This window comes from Ctenocephalides felis, unplaced genomic scaffold (genome assembly GCF_003426905.1).
Source record: "Ctenocephalides felis isolate EL2017-DRISC unplaced genomic scaffold, ASM342690v1 CF-g0.4_SCAFFOLD_03411, whole genome shotgun sequence".
In the NCBI taxonomy this organism is placed as follows: domain Eukaryota; kingdom Metazoa; phylum Arthropoda; class Insecta; order Siphonaptera; family Pulicidae; genus Ctenocephalides; species Ctenocephalides felis.
The window spans coordinates 1-21,317 of record NW_020539565.1 but is presented as its reverse complement, the minus strand read 5'-3'; the positions used below and the strand labels follow the sequence as shown (position 1 = coordinate 21,317).

Sequence of the window (21,317 nt, the reverse complement as noted above, 5' to 3'; positions counted from 1 at the left end):
ACTAAATTATGGTTAATAAAAAAATATATAGTACAAAACGTCGACATTTGATGACAAGGAGTATCCCAGACAGAGTTTGTTAATTATAAAAAAATATTTATAGTGAAGATTTATCACTAATAATTACTAATGTGCAAATCTATAATTTATATAGCTTTTAAATCTCCCAATGAATCTGAAAAATATCTAGGCTTATTGTTGTCTTCAACCATAATTGCATCTGTTGTATAGTTGGAGAACAATGTACCATTTTAATTTTAGCAATATTCTCAGTATTGAAATTAAACTCTAATTGCTCAATAAATGTAAAAATAAATTTTCTACATTTTCATTTTTTTTAATTACAAGTGTAGTAGTTATTGTTTGGTTACAAATGTTTTTTTAATAAATTTACCCTCCCTGGTTTATTTTTAGTTATATTTTTCATGTAGTTATATTTTGTAGGCCTCGTCTTGATGTTTTTCCAAACAGCAATTCATAAATACATTTTAATAAAATTAAAACTTTTTTGACTACTATCTAGATAAAAATTTGATTCATTTTCCTAGTTTAGTTACTCTTAACGTATATAAACTATATTCTTATATATATTAACGTATATAAACTTAAATTCTTGGTAAAACTTATCATCAAAACTTAAAAGTTTTATATGTAATCCGGGGTCCAATAACATATTTTTTAAAATTGTATGTATATATCTGAATTTTTCATCTCTTTATTTAAAATGGTACTTATTGCATTAGAAACAAACATTTATAATGATCTAATAATCAAATCCAATTGGATTCAATTTAATCAAACAATTAGTATAATTTTTTTTAGCAATATTTGATATGAAATTGCTCACTACATTTGAGAAAAGCCAATTTTATTTATTGCTAATGTAGTGTGATGGGGTTCCTCGATTGTCCTATAAAAAATGTTAATAAAGTATATAACAATTTTTAAAATTTAATTAAATTTTGTTCAAAAACCAAAATGTAAAAGCACATAGAGGTCATATATATATTTTTTCTATTTTCAACATTCACAATGTTGTTATATTTTAGCAATTGATATAATAGTTTTACATTTTTATTTTATTTGTTTTTTCATTGATACATTTGTGTTTATATATAGAGTTATATTATGTAATAATTAATTACTGAAGTATACTTCAGACTATAGTCAGAAATGAAGTATTTAAGTAGTAATTTTCTTGTAGTCTCTCAGGATCACTTGTAGTAAATTTTCCTTAATTTTTTTCCTCAAAAATGGCGAACCGAATTTAATAATTTAAAAGCTATACGATTACTAGATAAATACTTGTGTATATTAGTTTTAGGAATTGACTTGAGTAAGTCGTTTAGATCTTTATAATTAGCAGATAAATATACTATACATTAATAATTAATGCTATCAATGCTCCATATTATTTTTTCATTATAATTATCAAAAAAACCTTTTTCATGTTCGTTAATCAGATTATGCGGTTTTAAAATTATTACCGCAGCTGTGAAAATTGATTAGTTCTTCCTCATCATATGAGCCTAGATTTTAGGCTTGCTTCTATTCGTCATGTCGATGGGTTTTATTCTGTTTGAGTGGGTTTTATACTGATGATCTATTCCATATCATTACTATTCCTTTATCATTGTTTTATGTAATTGTTCAATCGTTTGTGTACGCAATGAAAACGCTTCATTTATTTTCACGGCCCGTTCGGTTTTGTATTCGCGCTCGCAGAAAATTTATTCATGAAAAAAATCTTTGCTTGATCGTTCGTACTCGGTAAACATTTTGTATTTTATATTTGACAATGACAAGAATAAATACACATTTATCATGGAAAATAAGTCGTTAGACTATAAATCTAATGAGTTCAAATTTGGCCGCAAATGAATAAAATTATTCATTTATGGATAGAGGAATTATATTAAAATATTGAATTAATTTAACAATTTCAAAAATGTCTAAATTAAAACACAAATTATATAGAATATTTATTGTGAATTTCATATTAAGCATTTTTAAATATTGATAGACATTTATTCAATTTTGTAGATAAAATGCTTAGATTGATAGAACTCACTTACATAGGTGAAACAAAGCCAAAATCTTAGCAATAAGCGTCTTTATCAACACAAAATTAAATTCAAAAATAGGAAACAATTTAAAACAATTATAACAAAGCATATAAATAATAATAATTCGAAAATAAGTAATTTATTAAAACCGCAGCAAGGACTTTTTTAACCCAAAAATCTTACATTTGGATGAGAATTTATTTGAAACGTTTGTCGAAGGGTGGATTATTTTGCAGTTGCATAGCAAAGTAAAAAACGAAATTTTTGGATTGGTGTCAAAATGTATAAAATATGAAAAAAAATCCATTTATTATTGAATTTCATGATAAATATATTTATACATACATATATATATGCATATATTAGATTTCTAGCCATTTTTAACAATAAAAACTGTAAATCGGTAATTATCCAAACAAGGCGTCCGCCTACCATAAATTTTTTGCATTGAAACGAGTTCTGAATCAGAATTTGAACATTCCAAATAAATAATTCAGAATGTAGGTTAATGACTGATTAATTAGGCAAATTTCATTTAGGCATTTCGTATTGTTTTAAATATTCGAAAAAATAATGAATTTCTTTGATATTTGTTTTAATATATTGAATTGCTGGTGATTTGTTAATTAGATATTTTGTTATTCAAATTTTTTTAGTAATATTTATATATGATGATTAACAATATTGTATCGTGTTGAATTTTTATTTGTATTTAATATTTTTGAAATTTTATGGGCGAAATTAACTAAATTTAATATCAAATAATTTCTGGTCATATTTATTGGTGCTTTCGATATTTATCCTATTAGAAAATGTTTGTGAATGTTTTGATTACTTACTGATAGCTTTGCGAATATATTATTTATTCGAAAATAATTGAATTTGTAATTTTATATATACATATTTTTTGTATCCATGGTTATTTTTATTTAATGCAAATAATTTAATAACCCGGCCATTTGTAACGGTTTCATTGTATAGGCCAACGGAAATTTATTGTATGATCAGATTTTTTTTATTTATAAACGGATGTTGATGAATAACTATTGCACCATCAACCTTGTTCCTTTTTATACATGAAATAAATTTCTATCATTTTGAAAAATCAGATTTTTAATTATTAAATTTCGAAATTTGTCTGAAGCGGATAACAGGCAATAATTAATTTGGATAAGATACAGGTAAATGGATGTAATAATTAATTAGAAAGCAAAACACATGGCAAATAAAATACAAGAATTCTATATTTTTTATTATGTTTAATTATATAGTTTCCACCATCTGAATTTCATTAAAATTAAAATTATAAACTTTTTGGTGCAATTATAAACGCTTTGATAATAGTACAAAAAGGCAAAAATGAAAAAAAATACATTTATCATTAGTATTTTTATTTAATTCTTCTGTTATGATTTTGTTCGAACAACTTTCGTACTAATATCCTAATAGTATGTTCAGACAGCCTGTCCCTATGATTCTTTTTCTATGCCTGTATAACTCATATCTGATGAAATGTAAATAATAAAAAATAATCTGATAAATGTATATATTTGTTATTTTCTTTTCCAGGGCGAATACATCCGCCATCCGGTCCTGTACGAATTAAGTCACAAGTATGGACTTCAAACAGACCACGTGCCCGAATCGGCTCTGCCTTGCAAATTAGAAGAATTAAAAGAGCGTGTTAGGCGCGAAATTCGAAAAGAATTGAAAATTAAGGAAGGCGCCGAAAAACTACGGGAGGTTGCCACAGATAGAAGGTAATTATAGAAAAATAGAAGGTACAGTATGAGAAGTTATTATTTATTTTATTGAAGGAATTTGTACAATTATTATTAAAGTTTCTATTGGTCATGAGTTCTTAAAAACGAATGATAGTTTTTAAATTACTGCATTATTTTAATTATTTACCTTATAATATACTCAAAAAACGATATTTTTATTATTGTTTTTTTTTTCAGATCCCTTTCCGATGTGGCCGGAATTGTTAAAAAAAGCAACGCACGTCTGGCCGAATTAAAATCCGAATTACTAGAATTAGAATCCCAAATTATTTTAACGAGAGGCGGAACGACGGCGACCGGTGCTCCAGAAGATTATTGCAATGGCCAAGGTAAATAAATAAATGTAATATTTATAAACTTGAATATATTTTTATCGTGCACTAAAGTGTGCAAGGTATCTTACTTTATCATTCATTAATTTTCCAGTTATTTGCATCTGAATCGCATGCTCTGAACATAACGCTCGCCGCAAATAAGCTTATTAACCTCCTTTTTATTGAGATTAATTCGTTTATTCTTTGTTGTTATTTAGAAAGTAGCGGCTTGTTTGACGAAAGCGCATATGGTTTACTTATGGCATTTTGTTAGATTTATTGTTACACAAATTAATTCATTGATGATTTGTAGAACATTGAAAATCAGCGTAATAAAATGGAAGGCGAACCGTAGAGATTTCTCAGTAATTACTTATAGAGTACCTTGCGCCAGTCAAAACTATTATTAAATACGTATTTAAGTGTTTTAAATAACATAACGAGAAAAGTTCCAAATAAAATATAATGAAGCAAATTTCAAAAATAAAACAAAGGAGATGCTTTTTATTTTATCTGAGTAATGTTAAAGTCCTACCACTGTCATACTCATACTTTCAAGATATTAACTTTGAAACCTTGTGACATTGCATTTGGTTTCGCGGAGGAGATTTAGTACCATTTTATAGAAAGCAAAGACTAAATGATTACTATCATTACTCTAATAATATATATTCAGTTACTTCTACTATTACCGTCGAATGCATTCTAGAGAAGCGGATTTCATCTATAAACGAAGAGTCGGTGCGAAAGTTGCATTCTGACACTAAATGAGAAACTATGAAGACCAAAAATTAATCCATATATAATATCCATAATAATTTATTTATTTAACTGTTATATTTATTTATTTATTGAAACATAGTGTACAAAAGCAATTTCTTTTTTCTTTATAAAAATATATCTTGCTTTTGAAATGCAATTTGTAATTTTCCTCAAGATATCTATTTAATATTCCGTGTTTTCTATCATTTCAAAGCCGATGTCGCTCTCAACAAAGACAGATGAAAAGATTGAAATAAAACCGTATTTGAAATTTCACCTAATTACTGAGTTATGACTGATGGATTACCTTAATTGTTGTCTTATTAAGACGAAGTAATTTAGTAATTTGTAGTAAGAAAATGTTATTGTATAAGTTTTTTGTTGTCGAGTTAAATGCTCAAAGATAATAAAGATAAAAATGTATACAATTATCGTTAAATTCATTTATTTTTTAATTATTTTCAGATTCTCCAATGTCTCCAGGAGTTGGCCAGCAGCCATCTTCATCTCCTCATGATCCAACGGCAGCTAGGCTGCTCTCCTTAGAAAAACAGCTGAATATCGAATTAAAAGTCAAACAAGGAGCTGAAAATATGATTCAGAGCATTACTGGCGGACATCATTCGAGGGATAAGAAATTATTGCAAGAAGCCTTGCAAATGCTGGCTGACAGCAAAGCTAAAATAGATTTTCTTAAGATGCGCATACTTAGAGTAAGTGCTTAATAATTTAACTAATTTGTTAATTAAAAAATGTTACATTGTGCTTAATATTTACATTTTTCGCAGTTTCGTCAATCACGCCAACATCACGATTATCACACAAATTCTCCTGGTGGTTTCGACGGACAAGATAATAGTAATGGAAATCAATATCGGGATCCTAGTTCTGGAGGTCCTGGAAATCCACAACAACAGTTGGAGCCTCCAGTTGAAGAACGTGTCGAAGAATTAAGGCATCGTTTAAGAATTGAAGCTGCTGTCGTGGAAGGCGCTAAAAATGTTATTAGGTTACTACAAAGCGGGTCCAAGGTGGCCGACAAGAAGGCTTTACAAGAGGTTAGTCGACTTATAAAAATGCCTTATATAATGTATAAATGATTTCTTACTAATAATATCATAGCCCTATTACCAAAAATAACAAAGTCCGATAAGTTATGGTCGTTCTTAATTATTTCTGTTATCCTATCTAGATCGAGAACACAGTGGTTGATTTATTTTCGTCCGATTCTAATATAAACATACACTTCTCGAGTCCTAGCTTTTGATTGTGACATTGTTCTAAAATATGTTCGAAAATATTCGAATGTATAACAAAATTGTGCGTCACCCATTTCTATAGTTTCTTTGCGTTAAAAATATTCGCGTTGAGATACGATTTTCATTTTGATCAACATATTTTTTTGCCGGCTAAAAGATTTTTTGGTATCTTTGAATGTTGCGTGCTTGAGTTATTATACATGCGATATTATTAGATTAGAATGGAATAAGTTTATCTTTTGTTTTTATTAATATTCTGAATATCATGTTTTAACATGAACATGAAAAGGAGGTTCATCACTTAAAATTCAGATATACTAAGATCAATTGTAGACAAACTTACTCATATAGTACATAATAAATTAGGTTAATTAATATTGGGTTCATTATTATATAATACTAGCAAACCCGACGAACTTCGTTTCGCCACCAGATGGTTTCGTGAGAAAGATAAAGAAATTTTTTGTTTGTTTTATAATTGATAAGGAAAAATTTGATCTTATACAACAGTAATGAATTTATTTCGATTACAAAAATGAAGTGTTTTTTAGTTGAACTTTTCTAAGTAAATGAAAGTGAATCCACAAATTATCCGTTTCATTGAAGTGCTCTTTGGTAAACCACATTTTTTGTTTTTTGGTCTGACGTTAACACAAACAAAACGGATGGTTTTCCAATTCGTGAACAGGCAACGTATAACTGCCCATGTGCAAATCAATGATTTTTTAAATAATCTATTTGAAATTTATCCCGCAAACACTAAGTGATTGGCCTTGCGACTTGTTATTGCGAACGCAAGGCAAACTGAAAATTGCAATTGTTTAAAGTCAAACCGCAGACCAGTCGGAATCATTGGTATGTCACCAAACCGCCAGCAATTTTTGATTTAATGGTGAAATTCAGTGCGTGTACATCATTATTCTTTGCGGCAAGAATTGCTCGTTGACTTAACCAAGCATAATTCTGATAATTCTCACTAATGTCATTACTCGAATTTTTATTTACGGTGCGTGAAGTTCCAGCAATTTGCAGTAGGGCAGGATGCCATGCACCACTAATTTTCTTAGCTATAAACCTTTCGGAACCCGAGACCTTTCCAACGAATGCAAAATCGGTTCGTGCGTTCTGGAGTTATTTCGTCAGGAAGGAAAACCCGACTTATTTTTATATATATAGAAGATAATCTATTCCGTCTAGAATATTTAAATTCTAAATTAATAAATTTATGAATCATAATTTTTACAAAGTGTGACATCACTAGTTTTTTTTTAAAACCATTAACTATTTTTTTTGACATCTTAAACAGATGTTTTATGATACTTTTCTCTTCAAATTTCAAATTGCAATCTTTGGCTGTGTGCCTGATGTTCGGAGTATACACATTATGAAGTGGACATGGGGCTGGTAGGTTTATCAAAAAATAATTTATAGCCGGAGGATTATTTTAAATATAAGTAATTATACAAAATATTATGTTTGAAGATTTATTAAAATTATAAAACCCAGCAAATTGAATATTTTTTGGATCATTTACATCGGATACTCCGTCATCTCAAAAATTCTATTTCTATTTTCTGGCCTCTTTCCTTCGGGTGCACTAATTAGCACATCTCCCTATCAATAAGATTCGATTTTTTTATCATTCGAATCGGTTGATCCATGCGCCCGAAAACGTTGACGAAAAATTGTATCCATACATACACACGCATCTATTTTTTTGAGGTATGCCAAAATGCGCTGACACCACCAAAACATGAAGATACGCAAAAATTTTCATATTAGATTTTGGGCTCATTATTATAACTTACCCTATGGGAAATTAATAAAACATAATTCAGGAATATATACTTATGAAAAAAAATCAAGCATATTCTATGATGACCGATTTAACACAAACTATTTTTAACACAAATTTTTCATACATTATTAGATTAGAATAACATTATCTACATTATCTAAATCAATTAATTTTTTTTGTTATAATAATTATAACTGTTAGCATAACTTGTAAAACTCCTGTAACAAAGCTCCTTTCTGTCCAAGCCCGAAAACATGCATGCAATTAAGATACCACTGACATGTGAGTGTTTTCACATTTTTTGTTTAACCAAATATTACGCCAATAATTTTTATAAAATTAGTAAAAAATTATTTTAAGTTTTATGTTTACTAATTATATCTTTAGAATTCTCATCGGCGCTCTTTCTATAAGTTCTAGTCGTATGCGTTAAGTTTGGATTAAAATAAGTCCGAGAACGCCTATGCTATGATTGCCGGACGCTTTTGAAACAAAATCACATTAGTCGTGCGCCGACCGCTCCTATTAAACGAAATACTGTGATACCTTTCTTCTCAATGAAATAAAAAAAAATAAATTTACATCTTTATTCACTCGGTAGATACTTTAAACATTTTTCCGCCGAGGAGTTATACTCAAGTGCATAAAAGTGTTCTGGCACTGATAGTGTGTTATTAGTAATGAGAGCAATCAGTGAAATTTAAGTGTTTGTTTCTGTTTTGTTCGAGTGTTTTAAATTTAATAGTATGTGTGGAAATTAATTTTCATCTTCTCATTTTATATTAGTCTGCAACGTCTGTTGATATTTATCGTACATTTACTACATTTGCAATATGACCAAAAATAAATTTTATATGATTTAGACCAGTTAAAAATTATTGCCGATAGTTGTCCGTTTGAATTTTTTATCCATTTATTTGCTTTTCTTGTAGAAAGTTTTAACTCAGTTTCTTCTTTTTACATTTACATTTATCAAAAGCGGAAACGAATTTATTCTATCGTTTTTATGATATTTCAGTGATATAATAATTAAACCCATTTGATTGATTTTAATTTTCAAAGCTTTCTAAATGATTGCGTAATGCACATACAATGATTACACGCTTTAAAAAAACAAAGATATTATTTAAATGTTTATTAATATTAAAATCAGGACCTGAAATCTACAAATCATTTAAAGAATTTTGTGGTATTTTTACAGTGGTCACACACCTGCATTATTGCACGTGTATAGTTGTGGTTTAATTTTGGCTAGTCAGTGGGCAATGGCTCAGTTTCTTCATATGTATATCTTAGTTTTAATATTGAGAAACGTCGTAGAAAATCCCACCATTATTCGAAGATGATACTGTAGGAACGTAAATTTGCTTATTTATAGAACAGTCAACATCAAATTATTGAATTTTCCTTATAGTTTTATTCATGTTTATATCTCACATCAAAATGTACTTTCAAGTGTGTAGATTTAAAAAAAATCTTATCAAACTCGGTTTGCTTTCCTCAAACTTATTTTATTATAGAAATGACCATTTATTATACAAATAAGATATGTCATTAGTTAGTTATTGCAATGAATATAATTTATCTATATGACAGCTATAGCTTTTACTTAAATTGTACGACTTTTTTAGCAATTTACGTCAATTTATTTATTGTGATTTTTTTTCCACTGTTTTGTAAATCATTTCGTTTCATATTTTTGAAAAAAGCAAACACACATGCTATTTTATAGTAGATTTTTGAAAGAAATATTTTCATGGAGAATTCCAGAGTCCCAAATGGAGAAACTCTAATATTCTACAGCATCTGGCTTACATCTCTAAATTGTTGAATAAACATTCCAATCTAGTTTCGATATAAATCGTTAGGAAATTGTGCTAACTCGAAGGTTTGTCTTAGAAGCCATTTCTGAATGTGTAACTAGTGCGTTCCGCGTTCTAAATTTATATTTCGCATATATTTAGAATCCTATCATCCTGCATTTATCGCGGTTTGTTGCCCTACTGGGTCATATGTTGTCACTTGGTCAACATTTTTTTTTATAAAAAAATTAGTTCATAAGTTCTAAGATAAATAGTTCTAGAAACTAATTGAGAAGATGAAAATTTGATTTAATTGTATTAAAATTTACAGCTAACCACATTGGTAACTGGTTGTGTTTGCACGTTTTTTTTAATTAAAACGTTTCTAAATAACTATATTTCAAACAAACAATATAGTGTTATTTAGTGCAAGGGTGAGGACTGTTGTTTAAGTTATTTTTACATCAAGTTGTTTTGAATACTGAAACAAAGTTTTTGAAGAAAGTCGAATCACATCGAACGAACGCTGAGGATAATGATATCTCGCATACAATTATGACAAAATTTAAATCACTTCCAAAAGAACTCGTAAAGAAAAAAATCTATGCAGGTGTGCAATACGTGAAATATGTTCAACAGACCAGAAATAACAGCGGAATGGACGGTGCACGCGCAAGTCACTATATCTCATCCTGGACAGGAAACAAGAACAGGAAGCGAAAATCCATCAGAAGATGGAAATGTCCGGGTAGTTTATTCTTGGCATGGGCACAGTGGAGATGACTCAGGTGGTGCAGCTGCCACAGTATTGAATCCTACTACTGATAGGTACGGTTTCAATCGTGGTGGTATGACGTTTTCTGTTGTTCCTCCTTGCAAAAGTAATCAAATGTCCGATTCTGGTTATACAAGTGAAAAGCCTGCTTCTTTACATTCGCAAGAAAAGAAATGCAGGAGCACTTGTAATATAACACTGACAACGCCTCATGCTATGCAGATGGTGCCATCTATACCTAATAGGAGAGCCTTTAGTCTGAGATGCCCATCAAGTACAATTTCTGAAAATGTAACTGCAGACACCATTCCTAAGAGAGCGAATACTTTCACCACGCATTTTTGCACAGAGTTACCGGAGAGAAGGGTCGAAATAAGAGACGCTGCATCCCAAACAACCCCTATTCCAACGGAAGCGGATACTGAAGATGAAAGGGATAGGGCTGAAAGCGTTAGAAGGAAGAATAGGGTTTATGCTAGGAGAAGGCACGAAACAGATTCCGTCATACTAGGGTCGAGGAATTCTCGATCGGTTAGTCTACATAGAAATCAAGAATTATTCTGTTTTTTTTATTTATATTTTATTTATGTTTTGTATTTTTCAGACCCCTCGACGATTATGCCGTTCTCCTGCATCGAAATTATTATCATCTCCCGAAATATCAAATTTGACTGTACAAACTCCGATCAAATTAAACGGAAAATCAACCAATTTACCTCAAACAGAATCGCAAATTTCTAAAACTTCCGAAGGAAACTCTAGTTCAGATTCTCGAAAACCGCGCACAGTGCACATAGATGTTTATTGCACAGGTTCCGAGATTGACGATGAGGAAAATATAGAAGAAAATAGTGAGAAAAGCTCTAATAGTGAAAATGACGACTCAGCATCGACCCCACAAACGGTGTTTGAATCAGAAAAGGTACGTGTTAGTCATACAAAGATATCAAACCCAAAAGAACTGCCAAGAGCTTGGATGATGCACAAAGGAGGTATTAAACCGAGTTCTTCATCTGGATATCCCTCAATGGCATCTTCTTCGTCTACTATAGCAAAAGGTTTGAGCGCTTCAACGATGTCTTCTCTGATGAATTCTGGAAGCAGACTGGGATTCTCTAGTCATGCTACTTCTTGGAAAGATACAACAACGTCGGATATGGAATCTTTATTGAATTCGGCACCAAATAGCAGACCGATAAGTATGGCACCAAGTATTGACAGCTTTGATTACGAAGACTCTCTAGATAAAGAACGTATTCAAGCTTTAGACCGATTGTTATGGATTCAGAGTAAAACTTGGAAGTCGCCTGATGTAGAGAGAAAATTACGATCTAAACTGCAACATATAGATAGTGACGAGAGTAATGAAGAAGAAGACGAAGAAACTAGTAGCTGGATATTTTCTAAAACAGATGAAGACAGCCCTTGTAGTATTGTAAGCAGAGAAACTGATTTATATAGGCCGACATTGACACAAATGAGTAGTCAGATATCTTCCATGGATGCCGATGAAAGAAACTGCATTCCTGGAGAACATATATCTTATTATAATATACACGAGGATAAATTTGATGTAATCAATGCAAATTTGAGACCCAGTTCAGATACTATATCCAAACTGCTCCAAAGTCCTGGTGTGGCAACTAAAGTTCAGAATCCTGAAATTGAATGTGGTTTAACAAGCTCAAACATAAATATTCCTCAAGTTCAACAAGGAAAGTATATTCCGAAAAAAGATAATGATTTACAACATACACAACAAAGTACTATTAAACCTGCAGTAAATAAGGGCTTTGTTCATAGATTGACTATCGGTAACACTGGCGCTGTCAAAGTTGAAGAATCAGAAAATAGCATTCCTGAAAAGGAATCATCTCGTTCAACATCTCCATTTATTAATACATTGCCAGGGTACTTCACTGGCCACCTCGAACGTGCAAGGCGTTTCGGAAATGTTATGGGGACGTTGAAAAAACCTGGCCATCATGTTGGTCCTGCCAAAAATCCTAATTGCTCTTGTGAGCATTGCAAGAGGTGGATGTCAATGGGGGGTGCAACCAGGGGGCGAGCTTTTAGTGCTGGTGCTGTACAAATTCATAGACCATACATTCGTCGGGACAGCAAAAGAAATACGAGCGAAGAACCAGAAAGTGTCAGTTTAGGGTGGACTGATTTGTGATAATATAATTCACGACTGAAGGGAAGAAAATTCAACGCATATAAACGTGTTTCGTATTTCAATATTCATAATATCATTTGTAATAATTATTTCATCAATATATTTTGTATCATCTTAATATAAAACATAGTAATCGAATTCATAAGAATCTTCATGTAACTATTCAATTAATCATTTCATAACAATACACATGAGACTCAGTTGAATATTATCAGATTCGTTTTGATACAAATAATTATATTCTTTCGCAATTAATGAATCAATTCTAATTTTTGATTTAGACAATATTTTATTAATAAACTGTATCTGGTGGCTGGTTCAACTTATACATTATGTACTATATCAAAGAAATCATTTTGTATATTGATTATTAAATGTTTTATTACGATTTTTGATAAAAATAGTATCGCATATCGATAAAATGTTTATTAAATGTATTTATTATGAGAAATAAAAAAGTGAATAATATATGATTATTTTGTGCATTTCGACAGACGTTCACAATCGAAGCGTTCACTGTGGGTTTGTTAATCTGTACTAAAAATAACTCGACTGGTTCTGCAACAAGTGCCAAACAATTTTGTTGACTATTTTCAAAATAACTTTAATGTCGCTATGGTAAATACTATACATAGTAAATCGTGTTTAAGTTTGAATAAAAATATTGCCATTGCAATTAATTGATAAGGGAAAAGTTGTTTTCTCGGAGGATTACGGAACTAGCTTGTTGGAGCAACTACATTGATGTTATATAACAGTTTTCTGCAAAGCAATTGTTCTCACTTGTTTTATTTTCTTCCCATAAAATAACAATATAATAATTGTCTTATTGTTGGGTGTATATTTCTTGTCATTTGCGTGTTTTATTCAATGCTCTGTTGTATTATGCATATAATATTTTTGTCTACGAATATTTTTAAACAATAATTTTTCTATTTCAATCATTTTATTAACTTCCCGTAGGGTAAGTTATTGTAATGGGCCGAAAATCGGAATTGAAAATTTTTACATTTCTCGACGTTTTGAAGGTTTCTGAACGTTTTGGCATACCTCAGAAAAAATGGATGTGTGTGTGTGTGTGTGTGTGTGTGTGTGTGTGTGTGTGTGTGTGTGTGTGTGTATGTATGTGTGGATACAAATTTCCAGTCACGTTTTAGGGCGCACGGATCAACCGATTTGAATGGTTCAAAAAACATTCGATTCCTATTGATTGGGAAAAGAGCTGATTAGTTTTTGGCAAAGGCAGGTTCAGCCGTTTCGGAGATACGGAGCAAAGAATGCAGAAAATAGAAATCGAATTTTTGAGCGAACGGAGTATCCGATTTGAATGATCTAAAAAACATTCAATTAGTAATGATTGGGAGAAGTGTTTATTAGTTTTTGGCAAAGGCAGGCCCAGCCATTTCGAAGATACGGAGCTAAATATGTAAAAAATGGCAGTTTTTGAGAGAACTAAGCGTCCGATTTAAATGATTCAAAGAACTTTCTGCTTGTCTTAACAAAATAATTGATTTTTAAAAAAAAAAGTTTGTTCAATTTTTTTTTTTTTTTTTTTTTTTTTTTTTTTTTTTTTTTTTTAGTATTTTGTATATCGAAAATATTTCAGATTTTATTTTTAATTCTGACTATAGTTCTAATATACTTTAGAAATAATTTCAACTCTGCAATTCGGTTTATATAATTCTTATAAATATTACACAATGTTACAATATTTATAATAATCTATTTGAAAACATTCAGTATTCCTCGAACATTTCGTTACGGTGCGGGAAGTTCCAGCAATTTGCCTTAAGGCACGATGCCATAATTGCCTCAAGACAGAATTCCACTTACAGCTAGTTTAAATATTTTTCGGTACATTGCTACATTACGTTTTACTAAACTATTAAAAATATCAATAAAAATATTATCACAAAGAGAAAAGACAATCACTGGGTTGCTTTTTAATCAATAATAAATAGAATGCTCGAGATGTAGTTCAGATTACTATTCGAACAAAAATTAAAAAATTACATGCGTATTTAAATGAATTTAAAATAAAATCCCAGACAATATCACACGTAATAAAACTACTTTATTTTTATATTTGATATTATTTCTCTTAAAAGATTTAGATTAGATTCTGACATTCAATCTCTTTTCTGAGACAATTCACCTTGAATTGATATGTTTTTTTACAGTTGTGATTTTTTTATATTTTATATAGCTTTATGAAAGGATTATAAGGCTTTAAACGGCTTTTTTAGTTAATTCTGCGCGGCATGTTGTCTTGACAGAACAACTTTCTCAGCCTGGCTTCATATTAGTTAGATTTTTTTTCTAATTTTGAGCAAGATCTTTGTAAATACAGTTATGAATAATTAATAATTTATAATATTATAAGTCGGTGGAGTGCAATAGATTTATTTTACAGTACATACTTGTTCTAATGCATTATATTAGTAATACAACTTGTTTGTAGGTACACATAATATTCCAGTTTTAATGTGAATTTTTCATTCAAAGAAAATTACATGGTAATATTTATAATTCATTTTTCTATTAGGCTCAACAAAGTCTCCAAGAATCTAGCCGTAAGTTAGATTTATTGAGAAAATCACTCGAATTGCGGAGATCCGAACTTCCACCTGATTCACCGGCTGCTAATCAACTCAAAAATGAATTGCAGCAAGCGCAGGCTTCAAGTCCAGGACCTGTCACATATACACCACTTAGACCGCTTACAGGTTTTTAATAATATATTTAGTAAAAAAATACTTCATATATAACTTACATTTTTGATGAAACAGGTGGTATCACGACGAATAGAATACAAAGCAGTTTCATTCACGGAGGTGTTTCCAATATGAATAGATGTGCTGCAGTAACTGGAAAATTAGAAGTACGTTTAATGGGTTGCCAGGATCTCCTAGAGGATGTTAGTATTATGGTTTCATTACTATTTATGTACTTAATTATAAATATTCAGTTGTAATTTTTAATCATCTTTTTCTAGGTGCCTGGTCGATCTCGGCGTGACAAAGATGCCGTTTCTTCTCCAACAAGCAGTAGCAGTGGAGGCGGTGGCGGAGGCGGTGATCTTCGATCTTTTGTCAAAGGAGTTACAGGAAGAGGATCAAGCAAATCGTATTCCGTAAAAGATGAAACAAGTCAAGATATAATGGCCGTTATAAAATTGGATAATCAGACTGTTGGGCAAACCAGCTGGAAGCCGTGCTCCCAGCAGGCATGGGATCAGAGGTAAGTAAATAGTAAATGTAGTTCGAAGTTGTATTTTTATTTATATTAAAATTACAAATTTACAGATTTTCCATAGATCTGGATAAATCTCGTGAACTGGAAATTAGCATTTATTGGCGTGATTGGCGTTCTTTGTGCGCAGTTAAATTCTTGCGCCTAGAGGAGTTTATTGATGATATTCGTCACGGTATGGCTTTACAACTTGAGCCACAGGGACTGCTTTTTGCGGAGGTAAATATTGATCACTAAAATTATGAATTTTAAACTTTTTCGTAATCCTTTAATTTGTTTCAGATAAAATTCTTGAATCCTATGATATCGCGTAAACCAAAACTTCAAAGGCAGAGAAAAATATTCAAGCAACAAGTGAAAAATATTCCACGAGCTAACCAGATGAACATCAATGTAGCTACATGGGGTAGATTGCTGAAAAGATCTTCCCCGTCCATTCAAAACACAAGAAACGATGCTGTTCCTGGTGTTCAACCATTGGCCGATACATCGCTTGCAGAAGATAAGGCTGAAACACCTGGTGAAATTCCTGATATGCAAGTGAGTTTTAATTTATTCTTATCCCTGATTTTAAATTTTATATCTTATTTTTATATATTTCCATAAATGATTTGTTTCTCAGGCTGCTGGTTTATCTGGTGCTCGTCCATTAGGTGTCACTACACCTCAAACAGAAACTCAATTTATGCCTCAAATCCAGCAGCATCAAACTCCGCCTACGCAGCATTTACTCCAACAAAATCAATCTCAACTACCAGTTACTCCCCGTGCAAAAAAACCACCAGCAGTTTTACCGCCAGCATTGCCGCCGAGAATGGACACTGAGGTAGTAGTTATTAATGTTATATGCTTTTATTCAAATACTCAAGTAACTGGTGTGCGGTTCGTATTGCAATATGCAAGAAGTCTTGCTAGGTGCAAATACATATATTATCAGTTTGAATTTGATGTTACTCTTAGATGAATGATCAATTATGATGCTAATTCTCAATTATTACTGATAGAATTTGTATAACACAGTGTTACAAATATATAACGCTTTAGTAAATGCTGCTTGATTAATATATTAAGACTAATTAAATATGTTGATATTATTTTTTTTTAAGAATTCTTTTTGCACACGCCTTTGTTTTTGTAATCACGTTCAGATAGCCAGTTTTTATCCTTTCAATTAATTAATTATTGTATTTAACAATATTTTACAAATTATAAACATGCACACTATCTGAACACAATGTTTACCTAATCACGCTCATCACTAACAGCTTTTTGTGTTGTTTTTGTTTCTTCCTTGTTGGTTTTGGTGGTCCCTCCCTCCTGTGTGTTGTATTCGGGCTTTCATAGTTGCAAAAAGCACTCAGAGAGTTCGACTTTTTGAATCAGGAGTCAACGGCGACTTCTCCAATTCATCCGATGAATCATCAGTTTGGAAAAATGACGATTGAAAATAAAATCCCTCAAGCTGTCGCCGCCGTTCCGCATCCTCATGATCTGAATGAATATAGACCAGATCTTTTAAGACCAGTTATTTCAACGCATCCTTTAGTTGTTTCTGGTTTCCCAATGCAGCCAGGATCTGTACCACCTTCTCCGATTGTTGAAGTACCACCGTCGCCACAACCTTTGGTCGAATTCCCAGAAGAAGAGGTAAATTTTTACTAAATACATAGATGTTGAATGGTATATTTTTTACGAGAGACTGAATGATTATTTTTATTTTTTAGATAATTCAACAATATGAAAATCAACAAGCTGCAATTGGCCGTAGACCAGGACGACCTTTGGAATATCGTGATAGCGCTTATGAATCGCGCAGACATTCTCAATATGCAGGCATGTCAATGGATCAATTCCGTTTGCTGAGTGTTTTGGGAAGGGGGCACTTTGGAAAAGTTATATTGTCACAATATCGTCACACTGGAGAATATTTTGCGATAAAGGCTTTAAAGAAGGGAGATATTATCGCAAGAGATGAAGTTGAATCACTGCTATCAGAAAAAAGAATATTCGAAGTCGCCAATACGATGAGACATCCGTTTTTGGTTAATCTTTTTGCTTGTTTTCAAACGGAGGTTAGCAAATCAATATTTTTATCTATTCAATGGATTTTATTTTAATTATTCGATTCTAAGTGTAAATTATGAACTCATACATATATATAATTTTTTTTCAAGGCTCATGTCTGTTTCGTTATGGAATACGCGGCAGGCGGCGATCTCATGATGCACATCCATGCTGACGTCTTTTCGGAACCTCGTGCAGTTTTTTACGCAGCTTGTGTGGTTTTAGGTTTGCAGTACCTTCATGAAAATAGGATTGTTTATCGTGATTTGAAACTAGATAATTTGCTTCTGGACACTGATGGTTATGTGAAAATTGCCGATTTTGGATTATGCAAGGAAGGAATGGGACACGGAGATAGAACAGGAACTTTTTGTGGAACGCCCGAATTTTTGGCCCCTGAAGTTCTAACTGAAACTTCGTATACAAGAGCTGTGGATTGGTGGGGATTGGGAGTTTTAATATTTGAAATGCTTGTAGGAGAGGTAAGTGAAAAACCGGTGCATTCTAATTATATTTTATTTTGGTCAGTTTGTTTTCGAAAATTTAATGTGTGTATTGATTTACCAGTCACCTTTCCCGGGAGACGATGAAGAAGAAGTTTTTGATTCTATAGTTAATGATGAAGTACGCTATCCTAGATTTTTATCATTGGAAGCAATAGCAATAATGAGAAGAGTAAGTAAAATATGTTTATAATATTTTTCTTTTATTGATTTTATAAACAGCAATAATAAAATAAAGCTAATATATCATTTTTAAAACAAATGTGCAGAAATCACTCCAGTGAGTGGTACTCTAATTAAGGCCCTATGGCCACGTTTTTTTAATATCCTTATAGCAGAACTGGTCTCAGTAATTTATTTGAGTTATCGACAAATTGCTATACATGTTACTGCTTTTATCCTTATTAATCGTCTATGTATGGTTTTGGTAGTTTGAATACTTAGCTTTACAAAAATATATGTACAAGAGGATTTCTCAAAATCTAAATTATTTATGGCAACCACCGTTTCACCATGATAATTTCTAATTTAAAGCTGTTGAGAAAGAATCCTGAAAGAAGATTAGGATCAAGTGAACGAGATGCTGAAGATGTGAAAAAACAAGCATTTTTCAGATTAATTGTATGGGATGATTTATTACTAAGAAAGGTTAAGCCACCCTTCATTCCTACAATCGTAAGTATAGCATAAAATCTAAAGAAAAAAACTGAGTATTACACATTACAGTATATTTTTGGTAATTTGTTTTAAATATCTTATTATAATTTCAAGACTTCTTTGGAAGATGTAAGTAACTTTGACGAAGAGTTCACATCAGAAAGACCACAACTTACACCACCTAAAGAACCAAGAATTCTTACAGAGGATGAACAAAAGTTATTCCGCGATTTCACATATATGGCTGATTGGTGTTAAATGTAATTGTGAATATTTCATAATGTTCTACAAGGTTTGTATATTATTTGAACTAGCAGGTCAGCTGCCAAATATATACATATATACATTTATATATATATATATATATATATATATATATATATATATATATATAGAAGTGCCAAAACTTCTAAAAAGTTTGAAAGATTGCAATGCCGCAATTTTAAGCATTTTAAAATTGTTTGTTAAATATTTTATATTTATGGTGCTTCGAACCAGCTCCGTTTTTGTTTAAAAAGTGCCTTTAGAATAATTATTCTTGCCTTAATATTTTATAAATAAATCTGTTTGCTATAGAATCAGTTATCAAAAAAGGCAGCTATTGCAATATTGGAACTATCCGTTAGTTAGATATTGGTCTAATTGCGTTGACGCAGAAATAATTAAAAGTGAAAGCGCTGCTAACTGAATCACTAGTCCAGCAGCTAGCAATATCTTTTGAAATGTATCGTTTTTGCATGTATTTTGAATAATGTGTTCATAACAATAACATAGTGTATATGAAACATTTTTTTAATTTATTTCATTATGGTGCAGAAGATACATATATCTTCCTGATTCTGTTGTTTCTTATATCAGCATAAAATAATTTTTTTCTTTTAAGTATGTAAACCTGCTTTAGCATTATTTTTCATGTTGCTTAATATTTTGGGTATTTACCATTTTTCTTCATACTGTTTTAAGTTATGATAGCAAAACTTATTTCATATATCACTTTTTTATATTCTGTGATATTGAAAAACTTGGTTTATTTTATCTGAATGCAGAATTAGACATTAAATGTTAAATATGAGCAACACAACACTCAGATTTTTGCACACTTAATAATTACAGACATTTACCTATTTATTAATTACACGTTTCGAGACCATGGTATGCCATTTATTAATACATTATTAAATATTATATTTAAATTATATTTAATTTTTGAAAAACAAAAAACACCAACTATCTCGTACTATGATTGACACAGTACTAAACATGTGAATATATACAAAAAGATTTGAAAACAAATCTTAAGTGTCGAAGAAGATTAAGGGACAAGGTAGATATTATTATAATGTAAACAAAAGGAGTGCGCAATTGCATACTAAAATTAACAAATGTGAAAACAGATTAATTTATTGAAGAGAATTAGATAAATGAATGAAATTAATAAACAAACAAAAATTATAAATTATTAATGTTATTTATATAATGTTTTTTGTTTTTCAAAAATAAAATATAATTTAAATAAAATATTAAATAATATATTAGTATATAATTTTTACTGTCTTGAAATTACACTGAAGATGAGGCATACCAGGGTCTCGACATGTCTGTAATTATTAAATAAAGAGTGTGTAAAAATTTGAGTGTTGTGTTGTTCATATTTAACATTTAATATTTGTTCCACTCATATCATAAAAATATATATACAATATATATATATATATATATATATATATATTTAATATAAATTATTTGATTATGCTGCTAGCTGTTCTACTACTAAGACTATATTTAAAAAAAAATAGCTATAACTATACAATGCAGAAATACAGTATTACTTTCACAACTTAAAAACTGTTTTTAGATAATTTGTCTTCCTTTAATTTATTTTTCACATGTAATACATGAAAGCATACTTGCTGTAAAATAGAAAATGTATATTCTGTGAATAATATAAGATTATATTGTTATTAGCCAGCAGTGTTATTCGGATTTGTTTATTAATCAAGTTTTATGTGTTTAGATATTATAGTCAATATTTTAAGTATATTATATTTGATCTACATATTTTATATTTTTTCAATAATAATCTTTAAATGCATACCATCATT

General features: G+C 30.6%; 2 protein-coding genes across 3 annotated transcripts; both read left to right on the top strand.

Annotated features, from left to right (window-relative positions):
• Positions 1-3,635: 3,635 nt before the first annotated feature.
• On the top strand, positions 3,636-19,524 carry LOC113382253 (serine/threonine-protein kinase N; the record flags this gene model as incomplete). 2 transcript variants are annotated; one of them, XM_026620758.1, is given in 16 exon segments in its annotated part: positions 3,636-3,826; positions 4,028-4,179; positions 5,392-5,639; positions 5,715-5,984; positions 15,285-15,465; positions 15,529-15,656; positions 15,735-15,979; positions 16,045-16,210; positions 16,274-16,531; positions 16,614-16,817; positions 17,375-17,638; positions 17,716-18,063; positions 18,166-18,537; positions 18,623-18,730; positions 19,093-19,233; positions 19,330-19,524. In XM_026620758.1, coding segments are annotated over 16 exon segments (3,420 nt in total), but the record flags the coding sequence as incomplete, so codon positions are not given.
• Positions 10,125-12,925, top strand: LOC113382254. The gene is made up of 2 exons (XM_026620759.1): positions 10,125-11,091; positions 11,165-12,925. Exons 1-2 carry the CDS (start codon positions 10,414-10,416, stop codon positions 12,737-12,739), a joined length of 2,253 nt encoding a protein of 750 aa, XP_026476544.1. The 5' UTR covers positions 10,125-10,413; the 3' UTR covers positions 12,740-12,925.
• Positions 19,525-21,317: the final 1,793 nt, after the last annotated feature.

Excerpts from the sequence above, each read along its gene's own strand:
- LOC113382254 (XM_026620759.1), top strand. The coding sequence starts at position 10,414 with ATGTTCAACAGACCAGAAATAACAGCGGAATGGACGGTGCACGCGCAA. Across the intron at positions 11,092-11,164 it reads GGTCGAGGAATTCTCGATCG|ACCCCTCGACGATTATGCCG; the intron begins GTTAGTCTACAT and ends TGTATTTTTCAG.